This window comes from Ilyonectria robusta (assembly GCF_021365365.1).
Source record: "Ilyonectria robusta strain PMI_751 chromosome Unknown BGZ61scaffold_29, whole genome shotgun sequence".
NCBI lineage: Eukaryota > Fungi > Ascomycota > Sordariomycetes > Hypocreales > Nectriaceae > Ilyonectria > Ilyonectria robusta.
The window spans coordinates 531,607-545,483 of record NW_025764463.1 but is presented as its reverse complement, the minus strand read 5'-3'; the positions used below and the strand labels follow the sequence as shown (position 1 = coordinate 545,483).

Sequence of the window (13,877 nt, the reverse complement as noted above, 5' to 3'; positions counted from 1 at the left end):
TTTATTTTTATCTTCCACATCTGCAATGACTTTCTAATAATTTGGCACCAGACTATAGTCAAGGCTATTGGTATTTTAAAGGTATCAAATATCACGGCACACTGCCGTGCTTCAACATGCACGTCTATTATCCATTTGCTAGTTCTAGACCTGACTAAGTGACACCTTCTTCTCTATACCTACTCGTCAAACACCTTGCCCGGATTCATCAGCCAACTGTATCACAACGGTCAGCGCACAGCTTCGTCTCAATGTTCGACACACTCACTGTGGGTCTAGGCGGTCTTTGATAGCCTTCATGACTCCAATCGTCTCGGGGCCTAATTCTTCCAGTAGGCAATGCTGGCACACGTAAATGTTAGCATCGCTCATCACACCTTATTCCAGCATGCTGTCCTACCTTCTTACCGATCCCGATACCATGCTCGCCCTATCCATGTGTTAGACCTTCAACTTTGGTGCTCGTGTACCAAAGGCAGGACCATCGTCCAAACAGCTTACCGATACTGTTCCTTCCATATCCAGGGCCTTGTGCATCATGCCATCAACAAAGTTCTTGACGCTCGCTACGTCTGACGGCTTGCTTGGGTTGTACATGATCATCTGGTGAAAGTTCCCGTCGCCGACGTGACCCAACACGCTCGAAAAGAGACCGAGCTGCGCTGCATCGGCTTTGCATTCCTCTGCCGTCAAAGTTAGCCCCCCCAAAATCTCACAAAGAAAAGGGCGAGCCCTGGGCGTGTGTGGAACCTATCATCTGGGCCATTCGAGATATGGGAACGGCCACATCCGTGGACCAAACCTCTGTTCCCTCTGGACGAGCTGCGAGGCACACCCAGAGAGCTTGTTTCCGGGCCGACCATAGAGAATCCATGTCTTGTTTACTCTTTGCGGAGAGAAACGATTGGCACCTAGATGTACTGCTGACATCCTTTGCCGCACGAATGCTGTCCTCGATGATTTGTCGAGACCCGGAGAATCTAACCACGTTAGCTGAGTTACTTCAAGCCGTTCATATGGAACGACTGTACGGTCACATACTTGAGGAAAAGAGTGGGCAACTCTTCCCATTTCTTCTCCCCCGCTCCGCCACTTTTGTTGACAACCTTCATCTGCTCGTCGTCCATCAATTCGCACGCGGCAAGATTGACTCCTGCGCGGATCATCTTGGATGCCGCGTCGGCAGCGTCCATGACAGTCAGAAAGGTTGCGGTAGCCACACTATAGTCGGAGGGCACAATGGCCAACTTGAGTGTCGCCTCTGTGATGATTCCAAGCGTGCCTTCAGACCCTGTGAAGAGGCCCGTCAGGTTATAGCCCGCCGAAGTCTTGCGCGGCCGGCGACGCGTCTTGATAACCGAGCCGTCGGCCAATACAACCGTTACGCTGAGAACGTAGTCCTTCATTGTGCCATACCTCATGGCGTTGGTTCCGCTGCAGTTGGTCGCAATCATCCCCCCAATCTGAGCTGTCGGACTAGGATCCAGCGGCAGAAACAAGCGGCTCTCCTCAATCTCCTTGTGTGCGTTTAGATGCGTCCAGTTGACCCCGGCTTGGACGGTAACGTCTAGGTCATCTGGGTGAAACTCGATAATCTTGTCCATCCGCGATAGATCGATGCAGACGCCCGGGTATGTTGACGAAAAATTCCCTTCCACGCTCGAGCCAGCGCCAAATGGCACCATCGGGATCTTGTAACGGGAGCAGATCTTGGCGACGGCGGCCACTTCCTCGGTACTCGACGGGAAAACTATGGCCTTGGGCCTGATTGGAGAGTTGGAAGTCGACTATTCTGAGAACCCGTGCTCTTCAATGTCATCCTGGTCTATACTCACTGCATCTTCTCCGAGCCGATGACGGATCTCTGCGATGCCCTGACAAGGCAGTGTCAGCTTGCAGAACCAGGGGGGCGGCCCCAAAGAGCCATACGTACATACGTACCTTTTCCGTGGCCGCTGCTCCAGCATAGTGTCTAGCATGATGTGGTCTGAACATGGCCGGGAGTGGTTCAATGTCATCTGCATACCAAGTGCCGAAGCCTGCGATGCCGGCGACGACCATAGCGACAGGCCCTGCAGTTGAATATTTAGGCTTTGCACCACGGGCATGGTGTCTCCTTGAGAGAGTCCACGTCGAGGCCGCTCGAAAAGATGGCGCCGCGTGCCGCGTGGATAGATTGACCAGGCTGCGCATCACGAGGCCGTCGACGTGTGAAGAACAAGAATTGAAGCCCAGTCAGTCGGCGGACCGTAAAGAGGCTAAAGAGTCGAGGTTGTTGAGTTTTAATAAAAACTCCTGTCAATTTCCGAGAACTTATTACGACAACGGTACAGTATCGTCGCTTGTGCCGGGGACTAGATGGGTGACACCCAGTCGGAAAATCTGAATTTGGTCTAGTTTCCGCGGATAGAATAAGGGAGCCGGATCTTACACTACCTGGGATTATCCGCTGTTTGTGTTTCCCCGCGTGCTCCGGAGCGGAAACGAATACGCGAGACTCATTGTTGGCGTTGTGGGGATGGGCTATTCCTGTTACAGGTGAGGTGGGTAGATGTCGAAATATAGATACCACGGTTCAAGGAGGATAGGACAGTATCTTTGCTGCTGAGCCGGTGCTACTTGGCTGACGGACTGGTAAATTATAAACCCGACTTCTCTAATATTGTTTGCACCCCCAAACCTTCCCAGAAGATTTGCAGTGCTTATTCTTGTCCTTTTCTGGCTCATGGAGCCCCGATCTTGACTACCTGCATACTCTGTGGCCAACTTTTCGTCTCCAACAGCTGCTGTGTCTCCATCTCGCTGTAACTGATTGAGTTGTACTGGGGCTAATGATCCTCTATAAACACAAGGTCTCCTTTTGGCTGCTCCTACCATGAAGCCAGATGCCCATTCTCTTCGAAGGTGTTTGCAGAATAAGGTAGATTAATGTGAAAGAAAGCCACTATACTCGCTCTGATATTGCAAATAAATACATCGAACATATCACGCCGCTCCTGCCCCCCCCAGCAGCCGCCCCAGGAGCTCCCGTCCTCTTGACCCAGTTCATGTCTAGATAAGGACATGGTACCTCAGGTGCGGTAAGATTCTCCAACTCTGAAAGGGCTGTTAGTGAAAGAAAGTCACAAGTTTTTGAATTGTGATATCTGGCGTACCTTCTCGCTTGGCAGTCCTGCTCTCAGCAACACCCACAACCCCAATGCCCACAGAGCAGCCAGGGCGTCCCGAGTTGTCCGGTCTAGTGGCTCCAAGATGACTAGCTTGTGCTCATTATTCTTGCTGCTCTCATATGCTACCTTTTGTCCTTGGGCATCAATCCATTGATACTGCCCGCCTTTCCACTTTGGCTTAGTGTGGAATAGAATCTGTTGATTTGCTGGGCCGAACAGGTCGCTATCCGCCGTCGATTTACCAGGATTAAGGACAGCCTTGAACTCTGCCTTTGGTAGCAGCGACTTGGAAATTTCGAAAAAAATGTGTTTCTAGGGCTCAGCTTCTTGAGCCGACTACAGCTTATGTGTTCATACAGGTTTAACTTTTCCAAGCAAAAAAGCTTGATATTTGGTCATCGTGGCAGCATTGGGTAAACAAATGCTTGAATTGTGGATAAAACTGTGTTTTTTTGACCTTGTGCCGGCAACTTGCTCACCTTGAGGGAGCAGACAGAAGTTAGATTAATATGTTTCCAGGCATCTCGGGTGACACTGTTGTGATGTAGTATGCAGGCACACCAGTGCGGTACTGGGCACCTAGTGAGTGCAAGGTAGAAGAGGTGGTGGCTTCGCTGGTCGAGAGAAGCTATGCTTCCTTCTTTCAGCAAATCGTCATCCTCATACTCGATGCGCTCGAATTTTGCGGATGACGGTTTGGGGGACAGTGCAGTAACGCCTCGGCCCAGATCGTAAAGAGGCACCGAGGGGTTTGCCTCAGCAACGATGGATTGGCCTGTTAGCATCAGGGTGACGGGTTCCAATGTTCGCTGCATTGTGATGTGGATGAGTTGAGCAGAAATATTCTCTTCACAAATTGTAGACGAGATGGGGAGCGATGACGATTCAGAGAGCGATATAAAGCATTAGTAAAAAGGTGAACAATGGAATCTTCTGCCTCTGAATATCGATGTGAAAACAGGCATCGAATTGAGGCACATTCCACGTGACAGCTTAGGGTTGGCCGAGTTCGTCCATCAGGTCGCGAATCTGCTTCTTAGCCTGGAGCAGCCCATTTTCTTGAATGAGCTCCGGGGATAACATAGGGCACGCCCGCCTTGGTAGCGGCGCGGACGGCAGGGTCTTGAATGCTGATGACGTGGGAAAGAGGGGGTGCTAGGATGACGGCGTCTTAGCCTTTGAAGACGTTGGTAAGAAACGTCTGATCCTCAAGGTTGCCAGTCTTCACAATGACTTTGGAGGGAAATTTGCTGGTCGACTCGGGCCGCTTCACGGCGGTTGTGAGCATGGGGGATCCAAGGTTGCCGCTGTGCCAATGATGGCGATCTTGCGTCCTCTTGAACTTGAGAAATGGCGTTTTTTTTGAAGGAATTTGGACCACGTTGATGAGAGATTTATAGATGGGTGGATGTAAATTTGGAGATTGTGTGCTGACGGCCTTGAGGGACTTGGTTAAATAGCTAGGTTGAATGACAAATCACCATGAACAAAAGCTGACGTCAGCCTGCTCGGTGTCAGTAATAGCAATTGACATTAGCTATCAGCAGTATTGGTTCATGATTTTAGTTAAAACTTTTTGTGATGCTGTTTAGTCATACGGTAACCACCCTGTGTTCTCTCCTGAGTAGTCGCTAGCAGAGTCCATGACACCCCCTCTGTAACCCCCGTCTTCCTGCCGAACAAGCCACCGAAGGCCCTGCTTTTCGCACATATGTTCTACATCCTTCCATGCATCACAGCGTGGCCCTCTTCCGAGTTCCTCCATGACGTCCTCCAGGGGCAAAGAGAAAGCCTTGAGATTGAGTACCACCTCTTCTAAGTGCGGGGTTGCTGATTTCCAAGTGTCGTTGAAAAATTGCAGCAAGGCTCCCGTGATGGCGCGCCCATTCCAGCGATGGAAGCTATCGTAATCAAGCAGATCATCTCGGATGATTAAACTTCTGAGTCCCGATGGTAGGAGGGCAGCTAGTGGTGGCCAGTCGTGAGGAAGTGTGTGGCCATAGAGTGTAGTCAAGGGAACCTCTAGCTCGTGAAGTTTGGGGAAATCTCCGAGCGGTGCGAGGTTTCCTGTAAGCACATCACTCATGCTGGTAACGTCCAGAGCCTCGTCTGCAAAGAATTCCAGTTTGAATGAAAGGTGAGAGAGTGTGTTGTGAACGTGTTGTAATCCTGTTCGGAATTCAACAAGCTCAAACCGATACTCGGATGACGGCAGATCGCAGGCGTAGAGTAACGACTCTAGATTCGGGGTTTGCTTGAGCATCATCTCCATAGTATCCGCGTTTGAAGACGAGTTGACCACCTCCAAAGAGGCGAGACTGGTCGCTTTTGGGGCATCTGGGAGCGGCCAGGCATGATATTTGTTTGTTCGGTCGCGACGGTTGGTTCGATGGCTGGGAAGGCAACTGAGCGACAGAGCCTTGATTTTGGGTAGATAGAAGGAGAGTAGGTAGATATCTTTCGGCGGCTGCACCCGGCCTTCCTCATCGCCGGGGTTGGCAATCGTAAAATGAGTCAGGCTTTGAAACATTGCCGGGGCCTTAGATCCTTTGGAGACGGACACTGCGTGTTTAAACATCTCCACCAGCCATTTGTGATCATATAAGAAATAGCCAACGTCGATCGTTAAGCTCTGAAGCTCGGTGCATAGTGCCACGATGATAGCCACGACGGCGTCAAGATGATGCTCCTTAGACACAGCCAGTTCCCACTCCTTTGGGGAAGGTAAACCCAGCTTCTTGATCGCGCGAGTGACCAGCCGTCGAAGGTGTTCATCCTTTATCGGGATATACGTCAAAGGGTCGTAGTACCCCCTGAAACGGGGATGAGCGTAATTCAAGGCGCGAATGTGAAGGCTTTTGATATCTTGGACGAGAGCCGGACGGTTAAGTATCGCTCGTAGAAAAGAAGACACCCCTGACGGCTTTTTCGTCTCTTTAATATCGTGTGTTATGGTGACATCGTGGTATAAGAAATGCAGCGTTATGGTGTATAGGCCTTTGCACGTCTGGCAAAGACTGGATTTATCCTGGGCGGATAATTGGGCGATAATCTGGTACTTCAGAATACTCAAAGTGTGGATGAAGGAGGCCATCGTGACGATTAATAATTGGGATTCCAGTTGTGCATCAGAGAGTTACGAGTGAGGGGATAAATGGGATGAGTCAAGTAAGCAAACAATCGGACAACTTCTGGTATTCTGTAGCGGATTAACTATTGGCCGCAGGCAGCTAGGATTATTTACTCTAATCCTACGCTAATCTACCCGTTGGTATTGTGGGGCAAGCCGCCTACCAACCTCGTCCCGAGGTTGGTCCCAAAAACCCTTATCAGCACCTTTAATCATTGTCACTTTTTTAGTGTAAAATGCCATTTTTAGCCTTCTATTCTGCCCCCCACACAAGTATATAAAATCTTTAGAAAATAGATCTAGCCTTAACAGGTTAAGGGTTTTAAAATGAACCTACCCTCTTATTTCTAGTAAAATCTTAGAAAATCTTTCTCTTTTTTTCTCTACTTTTTTAAGAATGAGAGGGATATATGAAAATTAATGTCCATTTTGAAGCCCTTAATCTGCTGGATCTAGTGCTACTTTTAGAAGAATTTATATAGCAGGGTTGAAGGCAGAGGAAAGGGTCAAAAAGGGGCATTTTACATCAAAAAAGTGACAACAATTAAAGGTGCTGACAAGGGTTTTTGGGACCAACCTCGGGACGAGGTTGGTAGGCGGCTTGCCCCACAATACCAACGGGTAATCCAATCCAGTTCAAATCTTCAAGAACCCCAAATCCAGTCCAGCTATTTTCTGTCCACGCCAGTCCAATCCAAATTGCCTCCAATTCAATTAGATGACTGGGCCTGACTATAACGAGTACGATCTTTGAGTCGACGTTTTCAAAAGCCATCCACCAAGTCCTTCTCCAGCAGTAGAGCGAACATCCCCTTCAATCGGAGAATCGTCATCATCCTCCAGGTTCTCGATCCACTCGTGCTCGCGGATCGCCCGCTCTGCAACGGGAAACCCATCTTGTTCACGTAGCCAGGTGAAGATATTCCGAGTCACCATTTCCGAATTCTCGTCTTCTGAGTCGAGATCATCATAAACAACATCGCCATGGTCTATCACTTCACCGCACTTCGGGCGCAATGTCGTCAACGGTACATCACGCTTGCCTTGCTCTACCATCTCTCCGCCCTGACAAAGCCACGTGAACCCCGTATATCCAAGGGAATGGCTCCTCCCACATAGTGCGTGCTCGTGGACGTCCAGATTAGTATCGACCAGTGCAGTAGAGCCGAACGGTGCGAATGGGAAGAGAGGCGGTATCGAGTAGTAGTCCAGATCGCGACAGAGGTACAATAGTCGGCATTCGTCAGCACGTGATATTTCGCGTGCCCCGGGCGCAGCAGGAACTGGCGCCTGGATGAAGGACACAAACGTCTCAGTCCAAGCCGCTGCGTTAAGATCAATCTTCCACCAAGCTGCTCGGGCATCCCGCAGGCACTGGTTGTAGGCGCCAGTGATGAACGCCCCAACCCACAAACCCCCAAGTCCCGGGTCGCGCTTCATCAGAGTTTTTAGGAGGACATGCGGATCCTTGACCGAGTTCAAAAATGCGAATGAGCCTCGCAGCCACATACCGCAGATGTTGCTCGTAACATCGGGCTCGAAGAAGATGCTGGTGAGGAGCGCCTTAAAGCCCCTTGGGTTGCAACTCAGCGTTAGGAGTCTATCAAGCTGGAGATTATTCTCCATCATAACTGGGGGGTCTTTGCAAGCTTTCTCTCCATGATCCACACCCAGAGACAACTTTGGCATCGCCAGCTCAATTGGTCTATTGTCGAACTTGGCGACTGGAATCAGTAGGGCGGCAGCGAGGGCTGCCTGCTTCTGGTCATCAATGCCATGAAGGCGGCAATATTCTGATAAATACCGGTGGGCAGTGGTTGAAGTAGCCAGAGAATGACTTGACGCCGAACTTGTCGTTTTGATCTTTGCCGAGATGACGAAGGACTGCTCCGAGATGAGTCTGGTGGACCATGGAGAATAAAGAATATCGCCTCTGGAATTGCACATCGTGGCCTCCCAGCCACCCTCATCCGATAAATAGTATTCCACCAGTAAGCCGCACCCTCATCAACCTCTCCAATATGAACTGTGATGGGGTTTCTGCTCTCCGGAGGTATGCTTTGCCCGTTTCCGTTGGGCTGGTGGGTTGGTTGACTTGGAGGTTGAGAGAGGTGTGCCGTCGGAATGAGCTCTGCCCACCGTGCCGCAAGAATATATGCCTAAGCAAGCAGAAGAGCCGGAATGTGATTTCCTTCCGTGCCAAAGATATCCGGGAGGGTTGTTGTCGCGCGTCGCGAATCCGAGGTCAAGATAACCAGCGTGGGCTTATCCCAAGCGACCCGAAATATAGCCTCATGCTGAAAAGGCGGCAAATGAACCAAGTCCTTCGTGGCAGCCCATGCTGAGTTCCCCTTAACTGAGACGGCGTTTCTTGAAGAATTGTCGATCTTGAGATTCCTCGGGAAGTGAGGATGGTTGGAAAACCCGGCTTGAAGATGAGATAAGCATTCCCCGAAGAGCTGATTGTCGCCAGACGCGTGCTCCAAAAGACTGAACCACGTCCGGTATCCTCGTTCATACATGGCCCGTGCGGCCTGCGCATCGGGGCGGATCGCATCGTTCATTTTTGAGGCAGAGTTGTAAGGAAGAAAACATTTACAGGCTTAAGAGCAGTGGGTCAAGAGTCAAGGGTACGTTGGTTCCTTTGTTACCCTGTGGGGAATAATTAGCTTAGCAGCGTGCCTGACTATCAGATAAGGAAGAATGCGGCCCACGGAGTGCGTACGGTCCCTCGCGTGGTGCAATGTCTTCAGATACTTCAGAGCTTTGTACGGGCTGGAGCACAAACTTACTCGCCGCTGAGAAGGGTGGCTTCCGCTTTCCCAGAGATAGAATATCCGGCGTCTGTCTCACTGCAGCAGATTTTGATGTGGCTCAAAGACGCTGTATCTAATTCAGAGTGGAGAGATTGAGCAGTTTGAACTCGAGCTGCGCAGAACTATAGACTTGTTACATTTGCAGTGGCCCACGTGGTTTACAGCGCAGGGTATAAAAGGCTTACAGAGGCGCTTACACATAACAGACGAACTACTACTGGGATTCTTAGCTGGCGTTTTCTCGAAATTTCTTATGTTATATACTTATTTAGGCGTTTAAGAGCGAATTAGTATCTAACTACTATTCCTCAGTTATGAAGTATACTTAATTACACTCAATAACTGCTTTCATATACAGCTATTGGTGGTAACTTCTACTGCTAGCTTTATTAAGTTAGTAGAATTTCTAGTATATTAAATCTTTTATTCTATTAATTTTATTTTTATATTTACTATAGATATCTAATAATAGATATTTAGAGCCTTTTATTTTAGTTCTTATAAAGTTCAGTATAAGTAGAATTTTCTCACTCTCTAATATTTAAAGTTAAATACTATAAATCTAGTTAGTTAGGATATCCGGGTTGAACTGAACCAAGATAGCGATGTCTACTAGAGCATCCAGCACGCGAGAGCCTTGAGGCCGACTGCCGCCACCAAAAAGGGATCGATCCTTTTGGGCCCAGAACCAGGGCTATTGGCTGTTGCTAGGGCGCAGTAAGGATTCGAGAGTTGACGCCAAAGCCGCTAGTGAGGCCGGACAAGTTTCGAATGAGGCTTGGAACTAGTACCAGCAGGATTTAAGCTTGGTTCGCTGATCGGAGATGCCATGTTCTGGGGCATGGGCAAGTCCAGAACCCGGTACTCCCGTAGTTACGCAGTAGTTCTCCTTGGGGTGAAGTGGCTGTCCACTAGTACTCCCAAGATGTCTCTGTGATTAATAAGTGATGCTACCTAAATAACGGCGACACTAGCGGCGACACCGCAAATGATTTACTGTCTCGAGTCGGAACTAGCGATCCCGACACACGCCCATCTGAGTCGCCCGTATCGCATGCAGTGCCAGAAAATTAATGATGACAGCAGGTCCATTGCTTTCGCCACTGTCAAGACCCCGCATCATCTGATGGCGGTAGCACCGGAACGATGGCGTTGCTAGTGCTCTACTCATTGGCGCCAAGCCTCATCAGGGTGATTGAAGGCCGGTGACTTGAGGCAGAGGCTTCGAGACTGGTTTGATAACAGATAGGCGTTGGCCTAACGCTCAGCTTAAGAGTATGGGGTGTTATAAACATGCTGTCTATCATTAAGCTATTGTCACAATCGTCTCAGGTATCCCCTTTGCCAAGTCGAGCAGATAAGACACTCCCAACTTCGGGGACACGGAGCCAGAACGCCCTGAGTGAACTCGCTCGGCCATAGTTGATTTGATCGTCGATAGATCTTATCTTCAGCTCCAGAATCCAGTCTCCGAGCCCTGAAGATGTGAAGGCGGATAGGACCATCACTTGAACCGGGCTGCCTTGCTAGATCTGTCCACGCGGGTCAAGATGCCGGCTGGACACAAACAGCGCGTCACGAATCCAAGTACCGGCGTAGTGGTACCGAGGTTTGAGTTAGATTACTGGAATCACGATGTAGAAATCGTTCCAAATCACCATGGGAAAGATGGTTCTAGACATTTCTGGCGGATTTCCGGCAAAACCAATATGTATAGATACAGGCGTCAGTGTCATCCGGCCGTGCAGGATGGCCAGTATGGCTGCTGGCTGATAATAAGGTCGTGGGCCCAGTCTCCGAGTCGCCAGCCTAGAAGAATTAGCAAAAGGCCAAGCAAGGTCCAGGATCGACATGTATCCAAAGGTCAGCGCCATGTCTTTGCTTATTTACGGGCGAACTATGACTAGACCACCTCATCCAGCACACAACCAAGTTGCCACCGATCGGCGTGAGCCCTAGCTACCAACGCCTCCTCCCGCCGTCGACGCCAAAGAAAGCCTATGTTATCACGAGCGAGCTTGCAAGCCATGAGACCCAAGACATCCCACCAAAGAGAACGTCCCAGTGCCTCTTGACTACCGAGGAGGGCCGACCCCGGGAGGGTTGTGCCTCATTTATCACACATGATGCCGATCCGTGATTCTGGACCTCTGGATAGTCATCCAATTGTAACGAACGTTAGATACGACTAGTCGAGGCTTGCGCAGATCTCAAGCTATACTTTGAGGTTCACTTGAAGTGTATCGATCAATGGTACATCCCGAGTCAGATATTCATGGAATTCATTTGATCCTTTCTTTCTTGTGTATGCTTTCCATTCCTATCGGGAGCGCCGAACTCGGTCCCTGAATGTCGAGAACCGTGGCGCATAAGGAAAATCCCTAAATCAGCCACAGGCTGGGTCTAAACCACTTCCGCATCAAATCGTCTCTTCGAGACCACCACTGGGAACCCAAACGCCACAGCCATCCTAAGATTAAGCCTTTGTTAGAGCGTGCCTGACCCACCGCTTTCGGTTTAACCGTATGCTTGTCTCAGTCAAGCATCCCCATGGGGACATGATCATTCCTACCTAAGCTGTGGCGATATTGGCTATGGAGAAGCGGGCTTGTTGGAATCTGCATTTAATTCGCCTTATTCTTCCGCTTTCGAACTCCGGAACTTCATCATCTTTCTCTATCGCCGAGGCCGACCACAACATGCACATCTCATTGTTGTTCGTTACACCGCTCGTGCTGCTCAGTCAGCTGGTGTCTGCTCAGGACGCCCTCGAGAAAATTTGTGACGATCTCCCTGGCATTGATGATTGCACAGGCACAGTGACAATCCCTGTGAAAGCCAAGTTGAAGTATTGCCCTAAGATGATCACTTCTGTACGCAAACCGACTGGTCTGTCAACATCACCAGATCATGGCTGACTCAGATGGACATCAGATTGATCCTTGCAAGACTAAAGCAACGTTCAAATATCCTTGCCCAACATGGAAGGAGCCGACCAAACTCTGCGAAGGTTCCACTTGTGTGCCCGGTATGTTCATGTTCATTCTGTTGACAAGTCTTCACTCTATAAAGAGAACAAGTAGCAACAACTTTATGATGCAAATCAAATCAAGCATTTATCTAACTCTATCCTCAGGCACAGTTGAAAAATCGGTCAACGTCCCATGCGGAATCAGCATCGAGACGAAAAAAGTCTCCCTCTGCCAATCTGTCCGTGACAGCTTGGGCAATACTGGGTCCAACTTTATTAACAAGGCCGGTGCTATGTGCAATTGCATCCTCAAAGTTCTCAGCTTGATTAAAGCCGGGATCTACCATACCCTGTTTTCGGCTGGCGGCTCCTTAGATGTCGACTCTTCATTGGTTACTGAGATGATTCAATTGCAAAATGTCAGTTTATTTTTCGTCATGTACAATGTTATCTATGACTGACATGTATAGTGTGTTCTTGATGAGGACCTTGGTATCTACGATAACCGAGATGAAGTGTATGCCAACGAGCTCACATCCAAGGACGGCTGGACCGTCCTTCACGCAGCTGAGGTACGGTCTAATCTCCCTCCACACTTAAAAAAAAAAAGTAGCTTCTCACAACAGACAGATCACTTTGGCTACCTACGCCGAGTTAGTCCTAGCTGTCTCCCCTTGTCTCACCGGGGTCGCTTGCAATCCGACCGCTGTTGCCAATTTCTTCATCAGATATGTCAAAGCCTCGGCAATTACCTTGGGCCTCCAACTAGCAAAAATCCTTTACGGATGGAATGAGATGTTTGGAAAAATCAAGAACAAGGTCACGGCAATTACAGACTCAGCTGAGAGTCTAAAGAAGCATCTCGCTCCCGTTCCTGGCAAAGTCCAGACAACCAAGAAAAAGATTTGTCTGAACAATCTATGCACTGGACCTGGAGTTTCGGCTTTTCTGAAGAAAGGTAAGCATTGCTCAACCAGGCATTGAGGTTCTCTGCACATGAATTCGCTAACTGTCGACAGTTTCCAAAGCCCTTACCGCGGCACAATCTCTGCAGCACATCCGAGAGGCGGCCGACATTGCAGCAAAAGCTGCCCCAGAGATGATCAGCGTGGTGGACAAGACCATCGGAGTAGCGAAAAAGGTTCCAGGTTCGAGCTTCTTCACTGACCTCATCAAAAGCGGCTCCTTGACGAAAGTCGAAGATATGCTGGAATCCTTCCAGATTGTCAAAGACCTGCCCGACTCGGTCGCAGAACTTGAAGATATCATTGCTCCCGTTGAAGGACTTGTTTCCAGTTACGAAGCCCTCGCGACAAGTACCTTGGCAGCTGTCGAATCTGTCGTTTCTTTCACCTGGGATGCGCACGCAAAAGAGCTCAAGAAAGATTCTTCGGGCAAGTTGCAGAAAGGATTGATTGAGATGCAGAAAACATTCAAAACGGAACTACTTCCGCCCCTTCGTGAATTGAAGGTGGACATCAATGACTTGAAAGACGTCTTGGCTACCTCACCCATTAAGAAAGGCAGCTTCAAGTTCAAGGCTGGTGTAGTCGACTACCAACGGTGGACCACTCTTTCGATGGACGCGCCATGCGCTAAGCAGAGCAAATCCAACTTTGAGATCGGTGGATATAAGACCTCTTTTTCCTATCCGAAGTTTTATAGCTGCGAGTACGGACCCCAGGACATCCCGTGGCCCAATCACTATGTTCCTTACATCAAGTTTAAATCTGGTTAGGCAGGACACAGAGACTGGCGTTGAGCTCGGCGAGGTTCAAATGATTATTCAT

The 13,877-nt window shown here is 49.4% G+C and overlaps 5 protein-coding genes across 5 annotated transcripts; 1 reads left to right on the top strand and 4 right to left on the bottom strand.

The window, feature by feature from the left end:
* Positions 1 to 179: 179 nt before the first annotated feature.
* On the bottom strand, positions 180 to 2,377 carry BGZ61DRAFT_559721 (uncharacterized protein; the record flags this gene model as incomplete). The annotated part of the gene is made up of 8 exons (XM_046255770.1): positions 1,942 to 2,377; positions 1,836 to 1,874; positions 1,042 to 1,764; positions 751 to 980; positions 502 to 683; positions 401 to 430; positions 269 to 342; positions 180 to 216 (listed from the first exon to the last, which is right to left on the bottom strand). The coding sequence occupies exons 1-8, from the start codon at positions 2,106 to 2,108 to the stop codon at positions 180 to 182; spliced, it is 1,482 nt and encodes a 493-aa protein (XP_046097602.1). The 5' UTR covers positions 2,109 to 2,377.
* Positions 2,378 to 2,532: 155 nt separating this feature from the next.
* BGZ61DRAFT_484384 (uncharacterized protein) lies at positions 2,533 to 3,985 on the bottom strand (the record flags this gene model as incomplete). The annotated part of the gene is made up of 3 exons (XM_046249603.1): positions 2,533 to 2,802; positions 3,156 to 3,455; positions 3,650 to 3,985. The coding sequence occupies 3 exons, from the start codon at positions 3,983 to 3,985 to the stop codon at positions 2,533 to 2,535; spliced, it is 906 nt and encodes a 301-aa protein (XP_046097601.1).
* Positions 3,986 to 4,650: 665 nt separating this feature from the next.
* On the bottom strand, positions 4,651 to 6,317 carry BGZ61DRAFT_462023 (uncharacterized protein). Its single transcript, XM_046247247.1, has one exon. The coding sequence runs from the start codon at positions 6,262 to 6,264 to the stop codon at positions 4,759 to 4,761; it is 1,506 nt and encodes a 501-aa protein (XP_046097600.1). The 5' UTR covers positions 6,265 to 6,317; the 3' UTR covers positions 4,651 to 4,758.
* A 715-nt stretch (positions 6,318 to 7,032) lies between these two features.
* Positions 7,033 to 8,864, bottom strand: BGZ61DRAFT_509887 (uncharacterized protein; the record flags this gene model as incomplete). Its single annotated transcript, XM_046252028.1, has 3 exons — positions 7,033 to 8,265; positions 8,313 to 8,459; positions 8,556 to 8,864. The coding sequence occupies 3 exons, from the start codon at positions 8,862 to 8,864 to the stop codon at positions 7,033 to 7,035; spliced, it is 1,689 nt and encodes a 562-aa protein (XP_046097599.1).
* Positions 8,865 to 11,815: 2,951 nt separating this feature from the next.
* BGZ61DRAFT_366359 (uncharacterized protein) lies at positions 11,816 to 13,825 on the top strand (the record flags this gene model as incomplete). The annotated part of the gene is made up of 6 exons (XM_046241675.1): positions 11,816 to 11,989; positions 12,051 to 12,144; positions 12,253 to 12,506; positions 12,558 to 12,659; positions 12,718 to 13,045; positions 13,107 to 13,825. The coding sequence occupies 6 exons, from the start codon at positions 11,816 to 11,818 to the stop codon at positions 13,823 to 13,825; spliced, it is 1,671 nt and encodes a 556-aa protein (XP_046097598.1).
* Positions 13,826 to 13,877: the final 52 nt, after the last annotated feature.

What these genes read in the sequence shown, in the direction of transcription:
- BGZ61DRAFT_462023 (XM_046247247.1), bottom strand. Translation starts at nt 6,264, where the DNA reads ATGGCCTCCTTCATCCACACTTTGAGTATTCTGAAGTACCAGATTATC.